Source organism: Pseudogymnoascus verrucosus (assembly GCF_001662655.1).
Source record: "Pseudogymnoascus verrucosus strain UAMH 10579 unplaced genomic scaffold scaffold_13, whole genome shotgun sequence".
In the NCBI taxonomy this organism is placed as follows: domain Eukaryota; kingdom Fungi; phylum Ascomycota; class Leotiomycetes; order Thelebolales; family Thelebolaceae; genus Pseudogymnoascus; species Pseudogymnoascus verrucosus.
Window position 1 is genome coordinate 504,487 of NW_017263664.1, and position 23,202 is coordinate 527,688.

The 23,202-nt window shown below is 45.4% G+C and overlaps 9 protein-coding genes across 9 annotated transcripts; 4 read left to right on the forward strand and 5 right to left on the reverse strand.

Moving 5' to 3' along the window:
- Positions 1 to 457: 457 nt before the first annotated feature.
- VE01_03845 (uncharacterized protein) lies at positions 458 to 2,455 on the forward strand (the record flags this gene model as incomplete). The annotated part of the gene is made up of 7 exons (XM_018273327.2): positions 458 to 857; positions 908 to 1,168; positions 1,219 to 1,450; positions 1,496 to 1,580; positions 1,645 to 1,712; positions 1,765 to 1,997; positions 2,042 to 2,455. Exons 1-7 carry the CDS (start codon positions 597 to 599, stop codon positions 2,453 to 2,455), a joined length of 1,554 nt encoding a protein of 517 aa, XP_018131851.2. The 5' UTR covers positions 458 to 596.
- Positions 2,456 to 4,185: 1,730 nt separating this feature from the next.
- Positions 4,186 to 5,778, forward strand: VE01_03846 (uncharacterized protein; the record flags this gene model as incomplete). The annotated part of the gene is made up of 1 exon (XM_018273328.1): positions 4,186 to 5,778. One exon carries the CDS (start codon positions 4,186 to 4,188, stop codon positions 5,776 to 5,778), a length of 1,593 nt encoding a protein of 530 aa, XP_018131852.1.
- Positions 5,779 to 6,618: 840 nt separating this feature from the next.
- On the reverse strand, positions 6,619 to 7,539 carry VE01_03847 (uncharacterized protein; the record flags this gene model as incomplete). The annotated part of the gene is made up of 3 exons (XM_018273329.1): positions 6,619 to 7,223; positions 7,275 to 7,425; positions 7,477 to 7,539. 3 exons carry the CDS (start codon positions 7,537 to 7,539, stop codon positions 6,619 to 6,621), a joined length of 819 nt encoding a protein of 272 aa, XP_018131813.1.
- A 369-nt stretch (positions 7,540 to 7,908) lies between these two features.
- VE01_03848 (uncharacterized protein) lies at positions 7,909 to 9,602 on the forward strand (the record flags this gene model as incomplete). Its single annotated transcript, XM_018273330.1, has 6 exons — positions 7,909 to 7,977; positions 8,036 to 8,060; positions 8,120 to 8,340; positions 8,410 to 8,622; positions 8,673 to 8,990; positions 9,105 to 9,602. 6 exons carry the CDS (start codon positions 7,909 to 7,911, stop codon positions 9,600 to 9,602), a joined length of 1,344 nt encoding a protein of 447 aa, XP_018131811.1.
- A 164-nt stretch (positions 9,603 to 9,766) lies between these two features.
- VE01_10768 (uncharacterized protein) lies at positions 9,767 to 12,722 on the reverse strand. The gene is made up of 7 exons (XM_059464220.1): positions 12,331 to 12,722; positions 11,873 to 12,240; positions 11,423 to 11,811; positions 11,292 to 11,372; positions 10,601 to 11,235; positions 10,346 to 10,531; positions 9,767 to 10,282 (listed from the first exon to the last, which is right to left on the reverse strand). Exons 1-7 carry the CDS (start codon positions 12,546 to 12,548, stop codon positions 9,805 to 9,807), a joined length of 2,355 nt encoding a protein of 784 aa, XP_059320203.1. The 5' UTR covers positions 12,549 to 12,722; the 3' UTR covers positions 9,767 to 9,804.
- A 372-nt stretch (positions 12,723 to 13,094) lies between these two features.
- VE01_03849 (uncharacterized protein) lies at positions 13,095 to 15,171 on the reverse strand (the record flags this gene model as incomplete). The annotated part of the gene is made up of 7 exons (XM_018273331.1): positions 13,095 to 13,317; positions 13,382 to 13,485; positions 13,538 to 14,127; positions 14,202 to 14,669; positions 14,725 to 14,806; positions 14,868 to 15,037; positions 15,108 to 15,171. The coding sequence occupies 7 exons, from the start codon at positions 15,169 to 15,171 to the stop codon at positions 13,095 to 13,097; spliced, it is 1,701 nt and encodes a 566-aa protein (XP_018131812.1).
- A 1,092-nt stretch (positions 15,172 to 16,263) lies between these two features.
- On the reverse strand, positions 16,264 to 19,195 carry VE01_03850 (uncharacterized protein). Its single transcript, XM_018273332.2, has 6 exons — positions 18,613 to 19,195; positions 18,161 to 18,516; positions 18,010 to 18,090; positions 17,322 to 17,953; positions 17,069 to 17,266; positions 16,264 to 17,017 (listed from the first exon to the last, which is right to left on the reverse strand). The coding sequence occupies exons 1-6, from the start codon at positions 19,115 to 19,117 to the stop codon at positions 16,282 to 16,284; spliced, it is 2,508 nt and encodes an 835-aa protein (XP_018131943.2). The 5' UTR covers positions 19,118 to 19,195; the 3' UTR covers positions 16,264 to 16,281.
- Positions 19,196 to 19,727: 532 nt separating this feature from the next.
- VE01_03851 (uncharacterized protein) lies at positions 19,728 to 21,168 on the forward strand (the record flags this gene model as incomplete). The annotated part of the gene is made up of 6 exons (XM_018273333.1): positions 19,728 to 19,885; positions 19,941 to 20,127; positions 20,178 to 20,334; positions 20,390 to 20,423; positions 20,491 to 20,597; positions 20,648 to 21,168. 6 exons carry the CDS (start codon positions 19,728 to 19,730, stop codon positions 21,166 to 21,168), a joined length of 1,164 nt encoding a protein of 387 aa, XP_018131942.1.
- A 755-nt stretch (positions 21,169 to 21,923) lies between these two features.
- VE01_03852 (uncharacterized protein) lies at positions 21,924 to 23,165 on the reverse strand. The gene is made up of 3 exons (XM_018273334.2): positions 23,077 to 23,165; positions 22,591 to 23,021; positions 21,924 to 22,522 (listed from the first exon to the last, which is right to left on the reverse strand). Exons 1-3 carry the CDS (start codon positions 23,110 to 23,112, stop codon positions 22,075 to 22,077), a joined length of 915 nt encoding a protein of 304 aa, XP_018131941.2. The 5' UTR covers positions 23,113 to 23,165; the 3' UTR covers positions 21,924 to 22,074.
- Positions 23,166 to 23,202: the final 37 nt, after the last annotated feature.

Genomic DNA, 23,202 nt, shown 5'->3' on the forward strand with positions numbered 1-23,202 from the left:
CATTGCCGATCAGACAGGGTCTCGGTCTTGGGGTCCAGGGGTATGATGTGGGGCCGCCGATCAAATGGCGTTAACAAGGTTAACAGCGCAAGGCTAATTGATAATGAATACTACGGGGGCCATAACGGCAACTCATGGCAACTTGGTGATCTACGGATTACGAGCAGTGCAGTGAAGGCTTACGATCCTACGTTCAAAAGAGGGGTTTTTTTGTCGAGGGTTCTTGCTCGTAAGGCGTTCTTAATTGCATGGGGATTTGATTTGAGGGGTCTTGTGGAACTAAACTGCTCACCCCAACTAAAAAGTTGGGGTCTATCTTGTGAATGTGCTGTGACGTAAGCTTCTGCAGGCTGGGCTGAACTCCTCCGGTCCAAGGGTTCATCTTATCTCCGTTGCTGTTGTCCTGGCCTCTTTCCGTATTCCCTTCCTCGGCTCCAAGCCCTAGGCCATGTTACCATCAGTTTGCTGAAGGTTTCATGGACATCCCATTGCTTTCGTGTATGAGAGAGCTGCCCATTATCTTATGCCGCCAAATCGTCGGAACTATCCATCAACCGAAACAACATTTCTACTTCTGATCCGCAAAGGAGCTTTCTATGACAATAATGCGGTTGCTTTTTGTTACAGTCGCCCTGGCCGCGTCGATTGTTCAGGCTGGTATCGTCGACTTGAACGCCGATGAGGTGGCCCGAAGAGCAGACGCGCCACATACAACATACCACACAACTCCAGATAAGCCAACAATGACGGGAATCGCCGCAAACTGCAACAAGTTCTACGATGTAGTTGAGGGCGACGATTGCGAGACTGTAGCAGCTGCTTTCAAAATAACGAAAAGCCAATTTCTTGCTTGGAATGTAGGTTTTGGGTGTTGGACATTACGAATCTTGTACTGATAACTCTGCAGCCTGCAGTTTCTACGGACTGTGCCACAAATTTTTGGCTTGGAGAAGCATACTGTGTTGGCACTGGCACGGTAGGTGTTAGCAGCACCAAGAGCACTAAAAGCGATGCTCCTCACACTACTGTTCACACGACACCGGATAAGCCTACGCAAACTGGGACTATCTGTAATTGCAACAAGTGGTATGATGTAGTTGAGGGCGATGACTGCGGGACAATCGCAACTGTATTTGGGATAAAACTCGCGGACTTCCTGAAAATGAACGTAAGTTGGTGCTACAAATCCATCCTCAACTCGGTGCTAACTTGTAAAAGCCGGCCGTATCGTCTGACTGTGCGACCAATTTCTGGCTTGGAAACAGCTATTGCGTAGGGACATCAACAGGCGCTTGCCCTACCTCGACGTCTACGAAACCTCATAGCTCTACTACTATTTCTTCAAGCTACTCCATAATTCCGCAGCCATCGAGCTCTTATGTACAGGTCACAAGATCGACAGCCACATCTTGGCCGCCAACCCAAACTCAGGCTGGGCAAGTGCCATATTGTGAGAGGTCCCTATGGTTAATGTAGGCAAAGCTGACTGGTGTAGGCAATAAATGGAAATTAGTGTATCCTGGCGACACATGCGCTAGTATACAAGCAAGATATTCGACCTCAATGTCACTGGATGACTTGTATGTAATCATCAATCTGCTGGTTGTAGCACATATTTCAACAGAAGCTAACATGGCTACAAAGCAAGTCATGGAACCCGGCCCTTGGTGCTAAATGCACAAATCTTTTTGCTAACTACTACGTTTGCGTTGGTAAGATTCTGCATATTTAGAGCTATCCAGAATAATAGCTGATCATACGCAGGAATCCAATCTCAAACAAGTGCTACACACAACACTACTGCAACTTCGCAATGGTATCCACCATATACTTCAACTGTTCACCCAACACCCAATAGCACATTTGTTCCTTCACCAACTCAGAGCGGCATCCCACCTAGTTGCATGGCTTTCTATCAAGCTACCACTAATGATACTTGTGAGTCGATTATAAAGGAAGAAGGCTATGTGTCATTGGATGAGCTTAAAGAGTACAATGTAAGTCTCAACCATTGCAATACCTATGCCAACTAACAGGGTAGCCTGCACTTGGATCGGATTGCTCCGGGATAATTCCAGGAGATTATTACTGTGTTATGAATGGCACACTTCCGCTGCCATCTGTGGCGACAACTGCACCAGCAGCCACACAGACAGGAATCACACCCGACTGTGTTTCATGGTATCGGGCAGATAACGGAGAGGATTGCGACCTGATTGTAAAAATGTTTGGCACATTTAGCGCCGAAGAGTTCCTGAAGTGGAATCCAGCTGTCAAATCAGACTGCTTGGGTTTGAAAATAGGCAACTATTATTGCGTTGCTATTCCGTCAACGCCAACAACAAGGACTACCAGTTACAGCTCTACACCACTGCCTACAAATGGGGTTGGCCCACAACCGGAACAGTCTGGAATTCCAAAAGCTTGCGCAGATTATTGGTTTGTTGGCAGGTAAGCTTTTCCCATCTCCATGCGCTTTCTTATTTTAAACAGTTGGAACCTTTACTAAAACTCGATAAAAGTTTGGATACCTGTGAAACAATTGCAACCAAAAACAATATCACAGTTGCTCAGCTGGAAAGTTACAACGCAAGTGGACTTCAAGATTCAAATTAATTTTCAAAGACAGAAATACTGACTCCCATATAGCCGGCACTTAGTAGTGATTGCTCCGGTCTGACACCAAACTACTATATCTGTATTGAGATGCCAGGGAGCTCTGTAACCAGTGGTACAGCTGGTACAACTGGCAGTACTTCAAATACTATGACCACAAAACCGACGGCAACGGCATCCCCGTAGTTTGCCGCCATAGTCCAAGTGCGTGTCTTTGGCCATTATGGCGAAGGGTCGAGCTGGTCAGAACCTGCAGTCGTTGAAATTGGGGACTTTTGGACTGACAATAATGGTTTTGTTCCTTGATTACTCCTAGCCAACAATGAGACATCTCTTCTCCAAAGCAGCCTGTGATCTTCCGCCTGACCCTTTTGCTAAGCGTATCCATCCAAACAGCTCCGTTGTACATCACAGAGCACCGAGCCCATGAAGCATATCTGAATTTCTGTTCCATCACAAAGTACCAAGTTGGCTATATCAAGTAAGGGTGGGCGCAACAACGATGTGGGGGCATTAGGATAGTATGCTTCTAGACGGATTAATCAATCCGGGCGAGATGACAAGTTTCAACCATTAAGCTCTTAGTGCTGTAGCTGACTGGATGCATATCAATATCAGTGGTTTGTCAATGCTAGAACCTGGATGGAGGAAATTTTGCATTGCCCCAATACTAAGCTACTAGGCTAGGATCTGGCTTCTGCTAGTACACGCTTTTTAAGCCCATATGGCATGATCGGTGTGAAGTGGGCTATTGCTGGTTCTGATTTTACGCTGAGCGCTGTTGTATCTCCTAACACAAGAACGGAAAATGTACTGCCAGGTGCCAAAAGCGGCTCTACCATTGCAGTGGAATCTGGGATGCCTGGGTTCAGATCGAATTATAAACAGATAGGGGAGCAAAAGCGAGCTCGCTGATCTCCTCTTCGGGGTTGGAGGGAGAATCCACGGAAATAAAGAGTGGCTTCCGACTACCCACAAGAGGAGCGCAGACGGCGGCGGGGCTAGAAAGAAGGGTAGGCGCTCGATTCGTGGGGCCGGAAACGTGAGCAGGAGAAAAGTCATTATGAAATATGGGGCTATAATGTAATGCAAAACTAACATAGCTACGGCTTTCCTCAACGGCCTATTCTAGACTGCCCTATTGCGAGAGGGGTTTATTGCCGCCGTAACCGTGGCTGTGCATTGATAGCAAAATGGACATTGAGATATGACTGTTCGGTCGAACCTGTGACCCGGCTTAATCTGTGACCCGGCTGAATCCGTAGCTCGGCCGAATCCGTAGCTCGGTCGAATCTGTCGGGTACTGGGAAAGGCACGCTGCAAATCATCCCCTAGAATGAATTAAGGAAGCGGGATATTTGACAGTAGTGACCTTCAGAGTGGATCTGGCCAACTTAGAGCTCGATCGCCCTGGAATTGGATAACCTCTGCATTTTACGGTCAGGGAAAGTGGGGCCCTTAGAGCGGCATCTAATCACCATGACAGCGTGGGCCTGACTATAAAACATAAGCTTTTACCACGGCTTTGAATTGAATGATAGAGCCTTGTTTTACTTTATGTTATTCACAATGAAATTAGCTCGCAGCCTGGCGGTTTTACTTATCGCTGCTACATCTGGATCTGCATCTTCAACAGGCAGTTTGAGACCTTCTCCCGCTCAGAGATATTCAAACTTGATAATTCGGTCTCTGCCAGACATTTCTATCATCTCGATAAATAGCAGCCCTGTCTATAATTACTCATATCCTGCCATTCCATCGTCAAACACGCCCGTCTCTGGAGTTGATTTCTGCAATGTCACTATCATTCTTGATCACCGTAGGGCAAACGACTCTGTTCTCGTCACTGTCTGGCTGCCTTTTAAGGGCTGGAATGGCCGTTTTCAAGCCACAGGCGGGGGGGGGTTGGCTGCGGGCCTGTTCGAACCAGAACTTGCGCCTGCAGTTGCTGCAGGTTACGCTACGGCAGGAACAGATGGGGGCTTGACCCTTGGCGGGACCATCGATGCAAACTCGGGTCTCTGGGTTCTGGGGAGTGATGGAACACCGAGAGCCGAGCTAGTGAAGAACTTTGCGTACCGCTCTCAACATGACCTGGCTATTGTAGGGAAAGCCGTCACTAAACAATTCTATGGCACTAGTCCGAAGTACTCTTATTGGAATGGATGCTCGACGGGTGGGAGGCAAGGCTATTTTGCGGCTCAGAAATACCCAGGCGATTTCGATGGAATTTTAGCATCTGCACCTGCACTTAACACGCCACAGTTATCAGTAGCGGATTTTTGGCCCTCGGTAGTGATGGCAAATTTGGTTGCGCCACCAAAGTGCGTTTTCGAGGCATATCAGGCCAACATTATCTTGACCTGCGATCCCCTTGATGGAGTCAAGGATGGACTTATTTCCAATACCAAAAAATGCAATCTCGATACCCAGGGACTGATTGGCCATATCATTACTTGCGACAGCGGGAACTTGACAATCACCCAGGAGCATGCACATACAGTTTCTAAGATCTTACAGGGTGCGACCTCTCTTTCAGGAAATAAGCAGTGGTATGGTATTCCACCTGGTGCATCCTTCAATGGGCTTGCCAACACCAGTACAACCAACGGAACGACCATCCCTGTTCCTTTCAGCTCTGCTGAAGCTTGGATCAGGTATTTTGTGATGCAAGATCCAGACTACGACACAGCTCACATGACTTTTAAAGAGTTTGATAATGCATTCTCGGCGTCCATTGCGAAATACAGCGGCATTCTGGGAACGAATGAGCCTGATCTCACTGTATTCTACAAAAGAGGAGGAAAGTTACTCACTTGGCACGGGTTGGCAGACCCGCTCATCACGCATGAGGGAACAGTGCGGTATCGTGAACGACTTGAACAGAGAATGGGAGGGCAAAAGAAAGTTGACGAGTTTTACCGGCTATTTCTTGCTCCTGGAGTGGCGCATTGTGGCGGCGGTATTGGTCCTGCACCTCTCGACCCGCTTCATGCCCTGGTTGAGTGGGTAGAATCTGGAAAAGCGCCAGTTACTTTGGGCGCTACAGGCGTGGACAGCAACGGGACCACGTTGACACGCAATCTCTGCAGATACCCGCTTCTTTTGACATATGATGGGAAAGGTGATATAAACAATGCGGATAGTTACTCGTGTGTATAGTATCAGTAGAACCAGCAATTAGTTTTTTCGAATAAACTTGCTTGGCTCCATGAGAATGAAACAATATAAGGCGGTATTTCCGTTCTGCTTGTGCCAGCGGAGTCAAAGGTGATGCAACTACTGTTCATGCTAATTAATTAGAATGCCATTGTCGCCACAAAAGTGCAGGATATCCTACCGATCTTCGGATAATGCTGTGCGTGGGGTTAGGTAGTTCCATCCTAAAAGAACTATTTGCAGCAAACAGTTACCAACTGCCAGTGGCACAAGCTAGGTAATGCGGGGAATGACTGAAACTATTCCCTCCGAAGATGCATATACCTTAACAGTGAAGTCTGATAAATAGAAACTGAGTAATGTTTCGCGACCTCGACATAATTTGCATCCTGTCCTAGGTGCGCGAGAGAGCACTACAGATGTGGCAGATGGAGCTCCCAAGTTGACAACAACAGTCCTCGTATAAGCCTTAAATTACTCGCCAATAAATATATTTCACTAAGTAAAAAATAACGACTTGTCGTATTAAGAGTTCTTTCAGGTGGTTCCATTTTCTTAACATTGATAGTCCGCCTTCCGGGCTGTCCACATATCAGCCACTTTTCTAAATTGGCATTTACTCGTTGAAGTTTCCTCCTTCTATCTGAGACCTCCACACCATCCCCGTAGTTTGCGGGACCAAGACACTTCATCAATAAAACTCCATTTACAAATAAGAATACTTCCAATTCATGCCCGATAACATATTAAAGTCTTGGGTTATATCTTAGAGCCTCGACCTTTAGATTTTGCTGCTTGTAACATTAGTAAAAGATAAATGAGATGGAGTATACTGGAACATTATTAGGCAATCTTACCTTCTAAAAGTTCCTTCTTTTCTGCAAACCTCTTCTGCGGTGCATCAGCAACGCATCTCTCTGCCAAGGCATCCATTGCATTATATACCGCCAATATCCTCGTGTCCCTCAAATGCGCATTCTGCAACCTCTTCATCTCCATCATACTTTTGCCATCATTGACTTCTAACTGGCCCTCTAAAAACCCTTTTAAAGAACCTTGGTATCCCTCTACAGGGAGAACCCGATTAACTAACCCCCATTGCTCCAATTCAGTTATAGTCAATTTGCGACCAAACATCAGAAAATCGTTTGCACGGTGTACACCCATACTTTGAGCAAAAGACAACGCAGAGCCATATTCAGGTACAAGCCCTAAAGCACTGAAAGGTACTTGCATGTATGTTGACGTGGAAGCCAGCACAATATCTGCTACTCCAGCGAACCAGGCAGCACCACCACCAACAGCGGGGCCATTGAGACCCAAAACGAAGACTTTCTTGTGGTCGATGACCGATCGCAGTAATTCTAATGCGCCTACGCATCCGCCTAGGAAGGAGAGCTTTTTCTCAGCTATGTTTGAATACTGCTTGTTCGAGGACAGCTCTGTGGCTATTTATATATTGTTAGGGCATAGCTTTCGTTATTTATGCAAGTACATACCTCTAATATCAGCTCCCGCACTGAAAAATCGCCCTTCTCCGGTCAGGACCGTAAACACAGTGTCAGGGTGTTCATCCAGTTCCCGAAATGCCGAAATTGTTTCTTCTACTAGCTTGCCGCCAAAGGAGTTTAGGGACTTAGGCCGGTTCAGCTGTAGATGTTTAGTGAGATTTCATGTAATAAGGGAACTGGATAGTTAAACCTTGATAATTCCAATCTTGCCAGTCACCTCAACGACTATGTCGTCGTACTTGCCAGTAGACATTTTTGTATGGATTACACAGGAGTGATCTAGCAGGTGTAAATGTCAAATAATTTAATTATTTTCGCCGAAAGACAGGCATATAAAATCTCCATTACACTGGGCATGTAAATATGAATATGGCTCGATATTTCGGTATTTCGGTACTTCGGCTGATGCCCTTGACTGGGTAAACTGCCCGGCTTACGGTTGAAATATGAATAAATCTCGGTTGAATAATACATCCAACCCCGCAAAGGCGACACTTACTATTTGACTCCTCCTTCGCTTATAACAGATATAATTCTCTGCGACTATTAATTGTGTAATCTTTTGCTAACGTACCAAATTATTATATTTCAATTCTTCTTCTATTGCCTAACAAATTCCAATATGTCTGCAGTAATCCCGCCCCTTGTCCTCCCATTTGTGAGCGAGAGAGCAAAGAAAACGCTTGATAAAGTACCCAATCCCTTGCTTCGTCCAAGAACTACGACAAATTATTAACTGGTGTCGACAGCTTGCAATTTTCGTCGAGAAAGAATGTATGGCTTCACCCTGTTTGATCTTATGGGGGCTATGTAATGCTAATCGAATATTGCAGGCATACCGGCAGATGCAGTATTTGAAGCCCAACTGGGTGAAGGAGTTGACCGCTGGAAAATACAACCTTCCATTGTTGAAGACCTTAAAAATAAAGCCAAGGCCCTCGGTTTGTGGAATATTTTCCTACCCAAGAATCATTATGAAAATGGCGCGGGCTATACCAACTTGGAGTATGGAATCATGGCCGAACAATTAGGCAAGTCTACAATCGCTAGCGAGGTAAGCAAGTTATTTTCTACTGTTAATTGCTGTCAATCACTGCATATGTCAAAAAATTGACTGAAGCAGGCATGCAATTGTAATCCACCAGATACTGGAAACATGGAGGTTCTCGCGAAGTACGGAACTGAAGGTCAAAAGAGGAAATGGCTTGCCCCGTTATTGACAGGAGACATTCGGTCAGCCTTTTTAATGACAGAGCCGGATACTGCCTCGTCTGATGCCAGAAATATTCAGCTCACAATGACGAAGGACGGAGATTACTGGGTGCTGAATGGATCTGTATGTTAGCCTGCACCCACCCACAGAACGTGCATCTAACGTTCGCTCAGAAATGGTGGAGCAGTGGTGCTGGCCACACTAAAACGGTGGTTTATCTCGTCATGGGAAAGTCTTCCCCTAATGACCCTGATCCATATAAGCAACAGTCAGTTATTTTGGTCCCGGCTAACGCCCCCGGTATCAAACTAAAGCGGATGATGTCCGTATTCGGCTATGACGATGCCCCTCATGGTCACGGTCACTTTGTTTTTGAGAATGTTCGAGTGCCAGCATCAAACATGATTGTCGGTGAGGGACGTGGGTTTGAGATCATTCAGGGCCGTCTTGGCCCTGGCAGAATCCACCACGCCATGCGAGCTATTGGCGTTGTAAGTGGTTGGGGTTTATGTCACCCATTCTTCCAAACAATATTTTACGCAGACTTCCTGTCTTGTACGCATTTAATGTTCCCAATATACAGCAGCTGACAATCTAACTACTAGGCTGAAAGGTCCCTCGAATACATGATTGCACGCGCAAGTGATGAAGGGAAGTTGGCATTCGGCAAGAAGCTCAACGAGCATGGCGTAGTCCTGCAATGGATTGCTGAGGCTCGTTTGAATATTGATGCTGCCCGTCTTATAGTCCTTAATGCTGCCGTTAAAATTGACGGTGGCGATGCGAAAGCTGCAACTAAAGAGATTTCTCAGGCAAAGATCTTAGCACCGAGAGTCGCCCTCGAGACACTTGACAAAGCAATCCAAAGCCTTGGCGCGTCTGGTGTGTCGCAGGACACGCCATTAGCGGCAATGTGGGCGCAAGCGCGGACACTGAGAATCGTAGATGGTCCGGACGAGGTCCATTCGCAACAGCTGGGGAAAAATGAGGCGAAAAAAGGACTGTCGCTCCAACGAAAGATACAGGATCAGAAATCGATCACGTCAAACCTCATGGATCAATACGAGGTGCGTGATGAAAGCCCAACTAAGGCTTTATTGTAGATTTAGAATATGCCTAGTCGATAAATACCACTCATTAAGTCTACTCCGTTACCTCCTGACTGAATATCTGAGGTGATACTAGAAGCTACTCACGGTGGATAGCCAGATTCAGCCGACGAAGTATATGCGTAATTACTTGAGCCAGAGCAGCTGTTCAAACACGCACCGGATATGTCTCAAGACTCTATCTCCCGTAGTAACATCACGCTCTATACAACGGAAGATATGCTGCCAGTTGGCTAGTTTGGAGAGGGTCGGGGAAGTCGGTTTCCTTTGGAAATTCTCCCTTGGAAAATGTTATGTCGAGTGTCATCACTATTCGAAGATAGCAACTTCGCCGCCGAAGCAGGACATCGCTCCAATCATTGATCGTAGATGAAGACGTTTCAGCCGAGGCAGAGTTTGAAGAGAACGTTGCTGGGCTGGAGTATTGCGTCTCCCAACTCCCAGCAAGTGTTGGGGCTCTAGTATTCTCCAACAAATCATCGGGTCCAAAATATGCGATAAGTTGTTCAATAGCGTCAGAAACTCGATCTGTGCTGTCATATATAGACTGCAATACATTCATAACCTCTAAAAAAACCTGTAGACGGCGCTGCCTCATAGAGCGTTGCGACTTGGTTGATGATAGCTTGACATCGAGCATATGTAAAACCAGTAGTAGTGATGCAGCTGGAACACTTAGAGCGGATGTTTGTTAGATAATATCATTTTCATATTCTTGGGAATATTAGGAGACTCACACAGAGACAGGTAGATATCTGACTAGCTTAAGTTGAAGTAGCTCCTTTGTGATATCCGCTAGGAAAGTTACCGCTTCTTGAAGCTCCCTTTTGGTTTTGTGAAGCTGCCTAGGATAGCTAGTATCGGACTTGGAATCCATCTCCAGTAGCAGAATCTCATGATGGCAAAGTGCCATCCTGGCAGAACTGTGTAGTATCGTTTAGTGCTCACAGATTTCTGTAATATTCAACAGGAACACCCGAACTTTTACTTACTAATAGTAAATATACACGACGTTTGTGTGTAGAATCACAGACCCATGCGTGTCTCCTAAGCCAGCTGGCGTTGGAAAATGCACCGAGGCATTATCAAACCATTGAGAAAGATCCGCTTTTCCCCGTTCTATGTGGACGCGTAGACGTGTGAGTCCCAATTCATTCAATGAAGTTGTTGGGTTTCCATTAATGGGGTACAATATCATGATAATATCAGTCAAGCATACCGCGAGATTGCAAAGAACCTCAAGCAATTCAGCAAGCGAACGCTTTGTTTCGGAATCGTACACATTTGAATAACTAATTTCCTCGTCGAGGTCATTGGCGGTTAATGGACTGTTGCCAAAATCGAAATGAGCATTGGTAATAAATAACGGGCGACGAACCCCAAGTGGGAGTATTCTGTCACGAAGGATGCAGCACCACCACAGTCGCTTTTTTACATTTCTCTGCTTTTCTGTGATGGCCTGATCCAAGTCGTACTGAGGAGCGTTTGCATCTTTGGCAAACTGAATAGCTACTCCTAGCCAAAACGTATTGATCCTTCGATTGTGGTTATCTGGCGCCTGGGACAGAAGTAGAGCGCCTTGAGAGGTGGATATAAGATCCCTCTTGCCGTCAAAATCAAAAAGGGCCTGCAAATATATCAGTGTTGTCCTTACTTAAACATGCAGGCTTGCGAGGTTCTTACTTTTGCACGCCGATACAAGGTTGCCCGAGCGTGCCGTACATTCCGAAACCCTACGTCATGGAGAGTATCCAGAGGAACAAACTACAGGATGGTATTAGCGCCAGACAAACTCTTATATGTAGGTTTCTTACACTGCAACATGAAAACAGCATCGCCTGGAAAGTAAAAATTGATATTTTGAATGGTTGGCCATGGCCATCAGAGTTGTTATTAAAGACATTCCAGAAATTAGCTTCATCTATCATAGGAAGGAGCGGGTGGACATGAAGAAAATACTGCTGTACAAAACGATCCAAGGCTGGCATGGCTGGAATTTGGAAGCACCCCTGAGCCTTCAAAAACCTGATGTCTTCAACAGATAGCTCCGAGAAGTCGTCGAACTCTATAAAGTGGTACTCTGAGTGTGACGGGTTGGAATTCAATCGTGTTTGCGACCCGCTAATTCTTGAGACATCAGCTCCTAAATCGGCATGGGAATTGGTATGACTGGCGTTCACTTGTGAGATGTCATCGTCGGAACCTGTGTCATGATATTGCCATTAGTATTAGCTTCCATAGTCTAGTAGTAACGTTTAACGTACCAATGAGAGAGGCTATCTTGTTAGTTCTTTGACGTTCTGTCCATGGGTTCTCATGCGAGGTTTTGTCCCGTTCTGCGGGATTATTTTCAATCGGTCTCTCTGTCACTGGGGTGAGGCTCTGGGGGTTGACTTGGTCAAGATGTCGCCAATTCGCATATTGGCCAATATGCCCACCTATACTTGATTGGCGCCTTTGACATAATGCATTGTGGTCCAACCCGTCGTCTGAAATTAGAGTATAACTGTTCCGTTGTAATTCCAACCCAGCCGATGCCGATAGGTTTCTTGGTGGAGATGATGGGGGAACCTGCGATCGAACTGGTGGAATATCCGTAGATGTATTCTGTTTGTTTCCTTTCGAAGTGCGACTTAATTCAATGTTCCAAACATTAGCTTAACGTATCTCCTTTTCGCCTGGGGAACACCACGCATCTGAGAACAATAGAGCATTAACTCACTACTTAGCCGGCCTTCCACGCACAATGCACTCTCCGCGACTTATGCGACAATTCGTACATGGTGTGCTGTGCGAGGCTACATCGCAACGTATTTTGCGTGCGCGACAAGCAAGACAGGCCTTAGAAGCTCGCTTTCGTGTAGAGAGTGGGGATTCTATATCGCGCGTAACCCCTACCCCCATGCTAGATATAGAAGCGCGTGGTTGTTCGGGGTCCATCCTCGTCCCGTTCTCCTTCGGAGTCTTGCACAGTTGATGCTAGTTGATGCGATCAGGGAAGCTTGTCCAACGTGGTCCGCTGTGGAGGGCAGGGACTGTTAAAAGTGCAAGTTGGGTGGGTTAAAGTGGAGACATTGTTGTTACAATGTCGGTGGCGAGTCAATGCTAAAGATGGAGTTCTGGAAGCAGACGACAGGGAGATATGTATTCCCACGGCTAGCGCAGCACCGAGTGTGAGAGTGTGGGGAAGCTAGTGGGGCTACTGAGCGGGGAAATTAAAGCTATACCAAACTAAGTTAGCACATCTGGAAACGCGTCCCGTCCCAGGTAGCCCGATTATGTACTCGATGTATCTCTGTACTTCTCATCAACTCTGGTTTGTTGGTATGAGATAGATGTCCAGGGTTAACAGATCAATTCGACTGTCTATTCTACAGTTGGAGTAAGCCCTCTATTTGTACGATGCCCGTTAAATCCCATGGAGGTTCCTGGGCTCAGGGCACTATTCCAACAGTATATACACACTGGTGTATCTGTGTCACAAATCTAAAGTTTATGCTGTCTAATTGCGGATTTCTCAAATGGATCTTTTATGAGTCGCCTCAGGATCTTTCCTGACGGGGATTTGGGAATCGCACTAGTGAAAACAATACCTCCCGCCAGCTGCTTGTGTGGCGAGAGCTTCTTTGCCATGAAATCCATAATTGTTTGCACCGTCACTCCTCCTCTGGATGGGACAATGTGTCCCTGAGGATATTCTCGACCCTCCCTAAATTATCAACTGTTAGAGCAAGCTCCCAGGTCACAGAGTACGGATTAATGGTTGAGCTTACCGAATAACCCGTATCACAGCACAGTCTTTAACATCATCGCTTTCAAGCAATTGCGATTCGAGCTCCGAGGGGGCAACTTGGTAACCTTTGACCTTGATTAATTCCTGCGAAAAAGTTAGCGACGTAAAGAGTGGTGCATAGAGATCGAGCAAAGACCTTTTTGCGATCCACCACAGCGAACATCCCATTTTTCTGAACGACAACATAATCACCGGTCTTGAGCCAGCCATCCTCGGTCCATGCCTCCTTTGAAGCAGCGCTATTCTTCCAATAACCCTGAAAAATATTCGGGCCTCGAAGAAGTGCTTCACCTTTTTCTCCGTATCCTAGCTCCTTACCGTCATCTCCAACAATTTTGGCTTCCATATTAGCAGCAAGGTATCCAACACCTGCGCATGTAGGATCGTACTCGTCCCGCGCAAACAGAGTTACTGTGCAGGTTGCCTCGCTCATTCCCCAACCTTGACGCGCACGAACGATATTCGGGTAAAAAATAGTCTCTAACTGTTCCGAGGTTTCTTTACCAAGAGGTGCAGCACCACACAAGACCAACTTGATACTAGAGAGATCCGAGTTGGATAATTCGGCACTTTTGATAAGCTGAACTGCGACTGGCGGTACTAGAAGTAGATACGTAACTCGAAAGCAGCCGATAACGTCGAGCAATGCTTTTAAGGAAAATTCTGATATGACTACGGTGCTGCAACGCCTCTTAACATTTACAATGCAGAAGGACACTAGTCCCACTATAAATGGTCAGAAAAAGGGATTAAATATGCCTCAATATGAGAAAGTTTAAAAAGAGAAAGTTTCGACTTACTTGCGTGGTAGAGCGGAACATATGCACAATGAACTTCCCCGGCATTGTCAACTTTCCCATTTCGTGCATTTGCAGCATCATCTGCAACCATAACCTGTACACAATTTGCGACTAAGTTCCGGTGAGACACCATGCAGCCCTTTGGCATACCAGTTGTCCCGCTGCTAAAGTTTAAAACGGCAGTTCTAGGGTTTTGATTAAAAATCAGCGTGTAAGTTCTTGAGGAGCTTCCTAACCTATTCGGTGCATCATCCCTATAAATGTCATGCCAGTCAAGTTCTCCGTGCTTCGTCAGGTCTGCGAAAGTCATATTAGGTTGCTTTGCGATAGGGTCTTTTCCGTGGTCGAATAAATAAATGGCAGTTGATGGGAGACCAACGTCATTGGCAGCGTTTAGCACCGACGGTAGTCTCTTTGCATCTGTAATGATGATCTTGGCTTCTGAGAGTCGCATTTGGTACGCAATTTCTATATTCGATCTAATCAGTTGAAATACGAACCTGGCAAGAATAGCTCTACTTACCGCCTACCGTGGACGCTGGATTCACGCCAGTAAATATACCACCTGCACAAAGAGTCCCAAGAAATGCAATAGGAAACAAGATCTACTCGTAATCAGCGCAACGCTCAAATGAGCCTAAAGCAAGAGCAACATGTGTAAATTACCGAGTTTCCAGCGCAGACCATTACGACATCTCCCGCATTTACTCCCGCGATCTTTTGCAAGCCCTTGCCAAACTTTCTTGTTAATGTTTTCGCCTCATTACTTGTCACACGTTGTGTTGGATATAGTGAATCTATGAAGAGTGGGATATCCGGTTGAGAGCCCGGATCATCTATAGAAATTAGAATTGTTAGAGAAGCGGGTTATAACACTGCCTTGTAGAAATGCGTAACAACACATACCAAATAAAAATGACAGAACGTCTGTCTCTGGAATGGTTGCGACGTACGGCGACTTGATAATCATTGTGAATCAAAAGTATGAACTAGAAAACCAAACTAAGTGACCTGTGACTTAATACCCAAAACCGTCTAAAATAAGTGAAATTCTTGGTGGAACTCTGTTGAAGTTAACTGAAGAAACTACGATGGATCCAGAGGAGCTTTTACGTATCGCATTGTTACTCTAGACTCTTCATATGTAGGAGAAATAGAATGGGGTATCACGGCACAATAGATTCTCAACCGTCAGGCCGAGATATCTATTTGTACGAAATACGTACTAGTACATGTTGGTATACATGTATGTTCTACGGCTTAAATTTAACAAACGATGGGGTATTCGGCTGAAAATTGTGTCTTCTCGGCCAAAAAATGATACATGATAGATGTACCATACTCTACTTAGCCGAAGACGATATGGCGCTTACCACTGTGGGTTCGTATTTGCACTGCTCGTTGCACTCACTACTGTAGGTAAACTGCACGCTAGCTTGCGACGATGTTCACCAGGTCGAGGTTTGTTGATGTTGAGGCAGGTCTGTTTATGTTCAAAGCCACTTAACTAGTCATTACCAATACCGCATCTGAGCATTTGATATATGTTTGATCACCAGTGCCATTCCGACCAATAGCAACGCACAACCTTTAGGAGCATGCCCGGCTACACGACTAATCATTGGGAGGATTCGAAAATGCTATGGCATGAGGCTACCGCATTGATGGGAGGCGGATGAATGGGTTGATGGGGCGATAAGTTGAAGTAGACCAGCTAGGATGTTAATAGCAAGCCTTAAAAACAGACATATCAACCGAAGAAGAGACTTATTGATCGAGAATCCAGACCAACAAGCCTACATATATGCTACCGAATGCAATTCATAGTTTGTTCCTACATGGCTTTCTAGTTGCTGCTGGGTTAACCGTAGACTACGAATGGTGCATCTTAACCAGGTCTCTCAGATTGTTAAGTTTTGGCAAGGAGTGGCTGGTGGTAAGCATTCGTGCCCAAGGGAATACACCCACATATGAGTTTGAAGCCACGGTACGAATACTGCGATTAGTAAGTTCATAATGTTCATAAAACATAGATAGAGAAGATGATGGATGAAATAATTGGCTCAAATGAAGTATTTCGCTATGCTGGAATTGGATGATCAAATAAATCCCATATAACCTTTTCCCATGTTGAATCGCCCTCACAACTCTCTTCGGTATTCTTCTCGGGTAGCAAAAAGGCAATTGAATCATCCTCGACTCTGACATCTAAGTCTGTTGAAATATCTACGATACGCTCTGGTGTGGTGGCGCTGAACAGATCCATGAAGTCTAAATTCGGATATATAGCCGTCATTTGGAGACTGTTTAAAATGGTATCATCAAATGTTGGAGTGTAAATTTGTAGGCATAAAGGTGCCAATGCGTCTGCTGTGAGTTCATTCTCCGTGGGCATGAAGTTTTTGTGCGAGTGGGAGTATTCCTCAAGCTGGTCAGCGCGTAGTTGTTTAGGGAAATCGGAGTCTTCTGGGAATTTGCCATTCGAGAAGGAGAGGTCGAACGAGAAGGCCACTCTGAGGTGAAGTTTGGGGTGCTTTACAAATATCTGGAACCAGTCGGAGGTATCTGACAAAGGACTTGCATCTTGGTGGGAGAAATGTGACGTTGAAAGGCAGAGGTTTCGCGAATTTGACTCTGCCTCTTCCAGAATCCGTTCCATCATGGAAAAAACCGTGTCTATGCCATTGTATCTCTTCGAGTACAACTCTATAGATTTGCGGTACGTCTCGAGATAATGCGCTCTTGACTGGCTAGAACTTGGCGACATTTTCACGTCTAGCGCTGATATGACAAGAGGCAGAGCAGTGTAGGCAACACTGTATGTTTTTAGCATGCCATTGTAAGGTAATTGTCAAAGATGTACGTACGCGCTAATCGGCATATACTGACCCAAATTGAGCTGAAGGAGATCCTGAACTATGCACGTTACAGCAGCTGCAGAAGAGCAAAGTTCACCCCTGAAAAGGTCTAACAGTCGCACATAAGTGTCTTGGCCCCTACCTAGTAATGACGTCCAAGTTTCAAGAGCAAAGATCTTGTGGTGGCACAAGGCAAGTCTAGCTGAGCTACATTTAGTTAGATACAACAATGGGTTAAACTGGGCGGGATGGCTGAACGTACTGGTAATATATATATAGCAGAGATGTATACAACGTAATTGACGCGTGTGATTTTCCAAGAACTGTGGGAATCCACTGATTGAGAGTGTTATACCAATTGGTCAATTTCGTCTCGTATCCTTTAGTTTCGGTTGAGACTCTGTTAAAATCGTCTTCACATGCTGTGATGACCGGATTTGCACCGTCTGCTGGATAAACCATTGTAATGACATCAGTTAGTTCAATGGCTAGCCTGCACTGAGCAAGGAAGATTTTTGCAAGAAGCTGCTGTGTCTCGGTATCGTAGACTTCTGATTCGCCTATATCCTCCTCCAAGTCCTCCTCAGTCAATTCTTGGCCGGCAGAGTCAAGATGGTTATGCGTAATTTGCAACGGTCGTCGCACTCCTAGGGGCAAAATTCGATCCCTTATAACGCAACACCACCAGAGTCGTTTCTTCATTTGCCTGTCGTATTTTGTTAAACTCTTATCAATATCATAGTAATGAGCATGATCTGCCCTTGCAGATTGTATTGCAATGTTGAGCCAAAATGTATTAAGGTGTCGTTCAGAATTGGTACTGTAATATGACAGAAGTAAACTTCCTTGCGCGATGGTTGATGCATCGTGCTCGGCTTCAAAGTCGAATAGCATCTAAAGAGCACTTAGTAACTTACATTTATAAAATTAAGTCAAAATTCCACACTTACCTTCGCTCGAGAGTATAGTGTTTTTTGAGCTTCGTGGGTGGTTTTATAACCACACATCTGAAGGGTATCTAAAGTGACATACTATACATTATGTTAGCAATATCTCCTCGAATAGTTGTCGAGGGGCATAGAAGATAACCAAGTCACTTACGCTGCAGCTGACGAAAAGCATAGCCTGGAACAGAAACAAGGATATGCGCGGAGAGTTTTGCCTTCTATCTTTGTTCCTATATACTTTCCAAAACTTGCCTTCGTCCAAAATTGGTAGACTAGGATGTACATGAAGAAAATATTCTCGCACAATGATGTCGAGTGTCGAGATGATTGGAATGTGTAAACAGCCGTTAACTTCAAGTGTTTTTGCATCCTCGGGAGATACCGCAGATAACTCGTCAAATTGCAGGAAGTTGAAGTATGAGAATATAAGGTGGCCATCAAGGCCAGGGCTTCGGCCTCCTCCCTCTGACCAACTCCATATTATCTCATTTTCAGGTTGCTGTAAAAAATCTAACCATCATCAGTTAAGACTAGGAAAATTCATCTTTGACAATGGTAACCTAAAAAATAGCCCAGCAAGACCTACGTTAAGGAACATAGACCTACCATCAATGGAGTACATCGCTTCACCTGATTCGAAATTTCTTCTCATTGTTGAGAGTGCCGTTTCGCTATAATAGCTCGGTAGGTTTAATTTTGGACATGGCATTCTTTCTGGCACATATTCCATAGTAGGTGACAAGCCTGATGCCGCTGTGGTATCTTGTATTGGATTTATAGCCATAGAGTTAGACATATCGAAACGTGCCTTCTCGCCATCGACTATGCCGAGGTTGACTTGTGCATCATATCGGTATGCACCTCTTCGTCGTTTCGCCGGTCGAACGATGCAAGGCTCGTCATCTAGACGACAATTGGTGCATCGCGAGGGAGCGTTGTTCGCAGTCCTGAAGGGTTTGTTGAGCATGTCGCATCGGACTTTGCGATTGTTGCATCGAATGCATGCCTTGATAGCTCGGAGCCGACGCGGAGAAGCATCTTTCTGCTTTTTGCGCTGAGTTGCCGGGTTCTCCATAGACAAACCAAAAGAGTCCGTGGTTATAGTTGGCATAGAAAGTGCAGGCAGTTGTTTTTGCTCAACTTGGACAGTGAACGTATGTGGAGTGGAAGTTACAGAACCGGAAGGGAGTCAGAAGAATAGTGTTAATAGCAGCGAACCACTGGTACTTTCGAGTACGTTAATCGCTAACCGAGAAACCCCGCATTTTTCATACTACCATACAATTCGGGGTTCGTTAGGTCCCCGCTAGCGCGCCCTAACTCTCTGGAAGCCATACCTCCGTTTGTTTACGAGATGGTAAGATCAATGTACTGAGGCTCCTACAACCCTCCCGCCCCGAACACGGCTGTGACCGCAATTTCCCCCGCATTTTTCTGCCGCCCCCGCATTTGCTTCTTAGTTTTCAACCGAGAAACCGAAATCCAGCGGCAAGAAATTACGCACGGCCCCTATTCCATCTTTGCGGGGTTAAGCGCACTGGCAAGAAGTCATGAATCTAGGCCCAGGACTGGACTATTTCCCCGCGCTATGTCGTCCTACATATGGAATGGGAATATATATAGTTAGCAGTTTAGCATTCTAGCTCCACCTAGTCATCCTATGGGTATATCTGTGACTACCTTCCAGCATTTGATTCCGATACCAACTACGTTCCACAATCATGCTCTCCACCCAGCCAACCCCATTGCCCAAGATCGAGGATGTGATAGTGATAGAGGAAGAATCTGCTGCGAGTTATGTGAAATCCGAAGGTGACGACCTGGAAGGATCTACTGTTGGGCGTACGGATTTCACAGAAACCGAGCAAAGGAAGATTCTGTAGGCACTTGTTCCGGTATCTTCAGGGGACCATTAGATGCTAATGACCTTGTAGGCGCAAGATCGATTTCCGCCTCCTTCCTATTTTGGGAGCAATGTATGCCATATCGCTGATGGATCGAACGAATCTCGGTCTGGCAGCCGTTGCTGGCATGAATAGTGATCTCAATCTCATCGGCAACCGATATACTATCATTATCATGGTTTTCTTCGTCATGTATATCATCTTTGAAATTCCAAGTGTATGTAATTACCGATTATACTCTACTATTGGCTTACCGTATCAAAACAGAATCTCATGCTCTCAAAAGCTGGGCCCGCCAACTGGTTAGCTTTTCTTGGCGTCGCCTTTGGTAGTATCTTGATTGGGATGGGCTTTACAAAATCGTTCGAGACTATGGCAATTTGTCGTGCTCTTCTAGGCGCCACAGAAGCTGGATTTCTGCCAGGTAAGTTAGATACTTGGTTAGGATTGGTACACTTGAGACTTATCTTCCGGTTTAGGCTGCACCTTCCTCATTTCTTGTTGGTATAAACGGTACGAAGTTGGAAAGAGGCAAGTAACACAGGCATCCTTCTATATTACTATGCTAAACTGTGGTTAGACTCGGCGCATTCTGGATTCTTTCGGTTATTGTTTCGGGGTTCGCTGCTGTCTTTGCCTACGTCTTGACGCTTTTAAAGGGAAAGCACGGTTTAAATGGATGGCAATGTAAGCAGAGAAATCTACACTTTAAAAAATGTCAGCTAAAAAGGTACAAGGGATTTTCATCATCGAGGGAGCAATAACTGTTGTTATTTGCGTCATAGGCTGGTTTTTAATAGCCGACTTCCCAGAAAAAGCAAAGTTCCTTACACTAAAGGAACGACAATATGCCATTGAACGGATCAACGATGATCGTGGGGATGGCGAGCAAGACAAGATTACCCTGCGACTAGTTATCCATCATCTTGCTGACCCCAAGCTTTACGCCTTTTCTTTCATGCTGATGTCGTCGACTCTGCCTGGTTATGCATACTCTTACTTTCTTCCAATCATCTTCAAGGAGGGCCTTGGATACTCGACCTCAAAGTCTCAGCTCATGAGTGCCCCGCCATATATTCTCGCAGCTATCCTGACTTATACCTCGTCTTGGCTTGCTGATAGGTTTCAAATCCGTGGTCCTGTTATTGCTTTTCACCAGGCTATGACGTTCACGGGTATGCTCATCACGGCCTTTGCAGAAAGTACGGGTGCTCGGCTCTTTGGGGCATATCTAGGCATTGGCTTTCTTCAATACTGATAAGTTTTTCCGCCCAACTGATTGAGACTTAACTAACATAATAGCACTGTCCCTGGAGTTATCACCTATCAAGCAAACAATATCACCTCCCATAGTAAACGAGCTGTTGCGGCTGGTACTTGCATGATGGGTGGCGGACTAGGTGGTATCATCGCATCTGTTGCATTCCGCTCCCAAGACTCTCCTGGCTATAAAGTAAGTTGTGTAACATCCATGTCGCTCAAATATTAAATAATAGAGCTGACTTCATTTACTAGACTGGTGTTTATACTACGCTTGGCCTGTCATTGGCTAGTATCACAATCATAGCAGTGTTGATGCTCTGGTTCCGTCATTGCAATAAACAGGCTCGTGCTGGAACAAGGAGGATTAATGGCCTTGAAAATTGGTATTATACGTACTAGCCTTTAGATAGAGATATAAAAGGATTAGTGAAAACATTTATTGACCTTCTACAATGGGCCCAATTCAAAGTAATTCTTTGGTGCGATAATTTGACGCTACCATCTCTTCATTAAGAGCCACATCAATCTCTGCGTACTAGTAATTCGGCTTGTTTGACCATAATAAGTCCCTTCCCCCTACTATCTCCCCCTAACCATGGAGTAGTGAACCGTCATCTTCAGCGGCAAAAACTTAGCGACTCCAAAGACTATGCATTAGAGATGGCTTGATAAATGTAGCTTCATAATTTTTTATTTTTATAACATCTCAATGATAATGATATGCGATATAAGCTTTTTGAGACTGTAGTGAGACGATTTTCATGATAAACTCCAATCATTACTTATATAACCCCGGAATGTATTGCAATCCCAGGCTTGTCCTATACAAAACAAACCATTCGTCCTTTGATAATCCATATTTACTCCCACATCAAGATGGTGATCACGTGTTGGCCGAGATTCACATACAATGCATTGTAACTATATCCGGGAATGAATCCAGCGTAAAATTCGACCCTTCATCGACGCTGAAATCAAAACTTCTCGCGTACGAATCAGGAACCAACACCACAAACACATCCAATTTTCCTAGCTGCTTTGGAGGCCCTAGCCATACTTCCTTCAAGTCAGGCGGTGCGGGATCAGGACATTCGTGAGATGCGACCGCGATCTTGAGGTGCCGGAGGTTAGGCATAGCGGCAAGCATGGCCCACATATCCCGATACAGTTGCGTCCGTTTGGTGTCGATGGGCGATAAACCGAGATCGATAAATTCCCATATCATCTCAATGGCGCTAATGAGTGCAAAGCGCTGTGGGAGGACTAGAGATGGGAAATCGCACAGAAGCTGGCGAGTACCAAAATCAAATATTGTGGTGCTGTAAAGGATGTCGATTGCTTCCGAGTATCTTGTATTTAAGTTAGTAGCCTACACGAAGGTATAGAAGCCGGAGCAGCTCGGATGTCAATTATTTACATTTGTCGACATGTTAGTAGAATCGCGAAATCTAGTTTCAGTCTTCCCATCATTCCAGTCGAAGAGCCTGGATTCCCATTAACAGCCACGTCTTTGCATCGGTCAAACCATATGCCCGAAGAATAACTGTCCATGGTTTGGTCCCAGGTGCAAATGCAATGCCACCACCGCCACTCTAAGATCTCTTTCTTATTCGTTCTGTCCCTACGGTACTTGCGTGGTGCGAATTCGAACAGCAGGTGGACTTTGCGATGGCCGAGGACTTCATCGTAGATGCGGCGACGAAGCTCGACCGGCAGCTTCCACAGGAGCCCCGATGTATTCTGACCAGATTCATACACAGACAACGATCGGTTTCGAGTTTTGGGCAGACATGGCTGAACGTTTTTATCTTCATACTCTGGCCGTTTCGGACGAATGGTCTTGTGATTCTGTAGCTCGGTCAGAACAGTCGCGCTTATCATTTAGACGGGCATTGAGTAAGACCTTGCGATTGAAGAGCTTCTTGAAGTCGACCATCATGTGGTCTAATTGATAGCTACTGGTCTACACGGCTCTGTGTTCATTCTCGTTCGATGTTCGATGTTATCGACTTCCTTGGATAACCTCGCT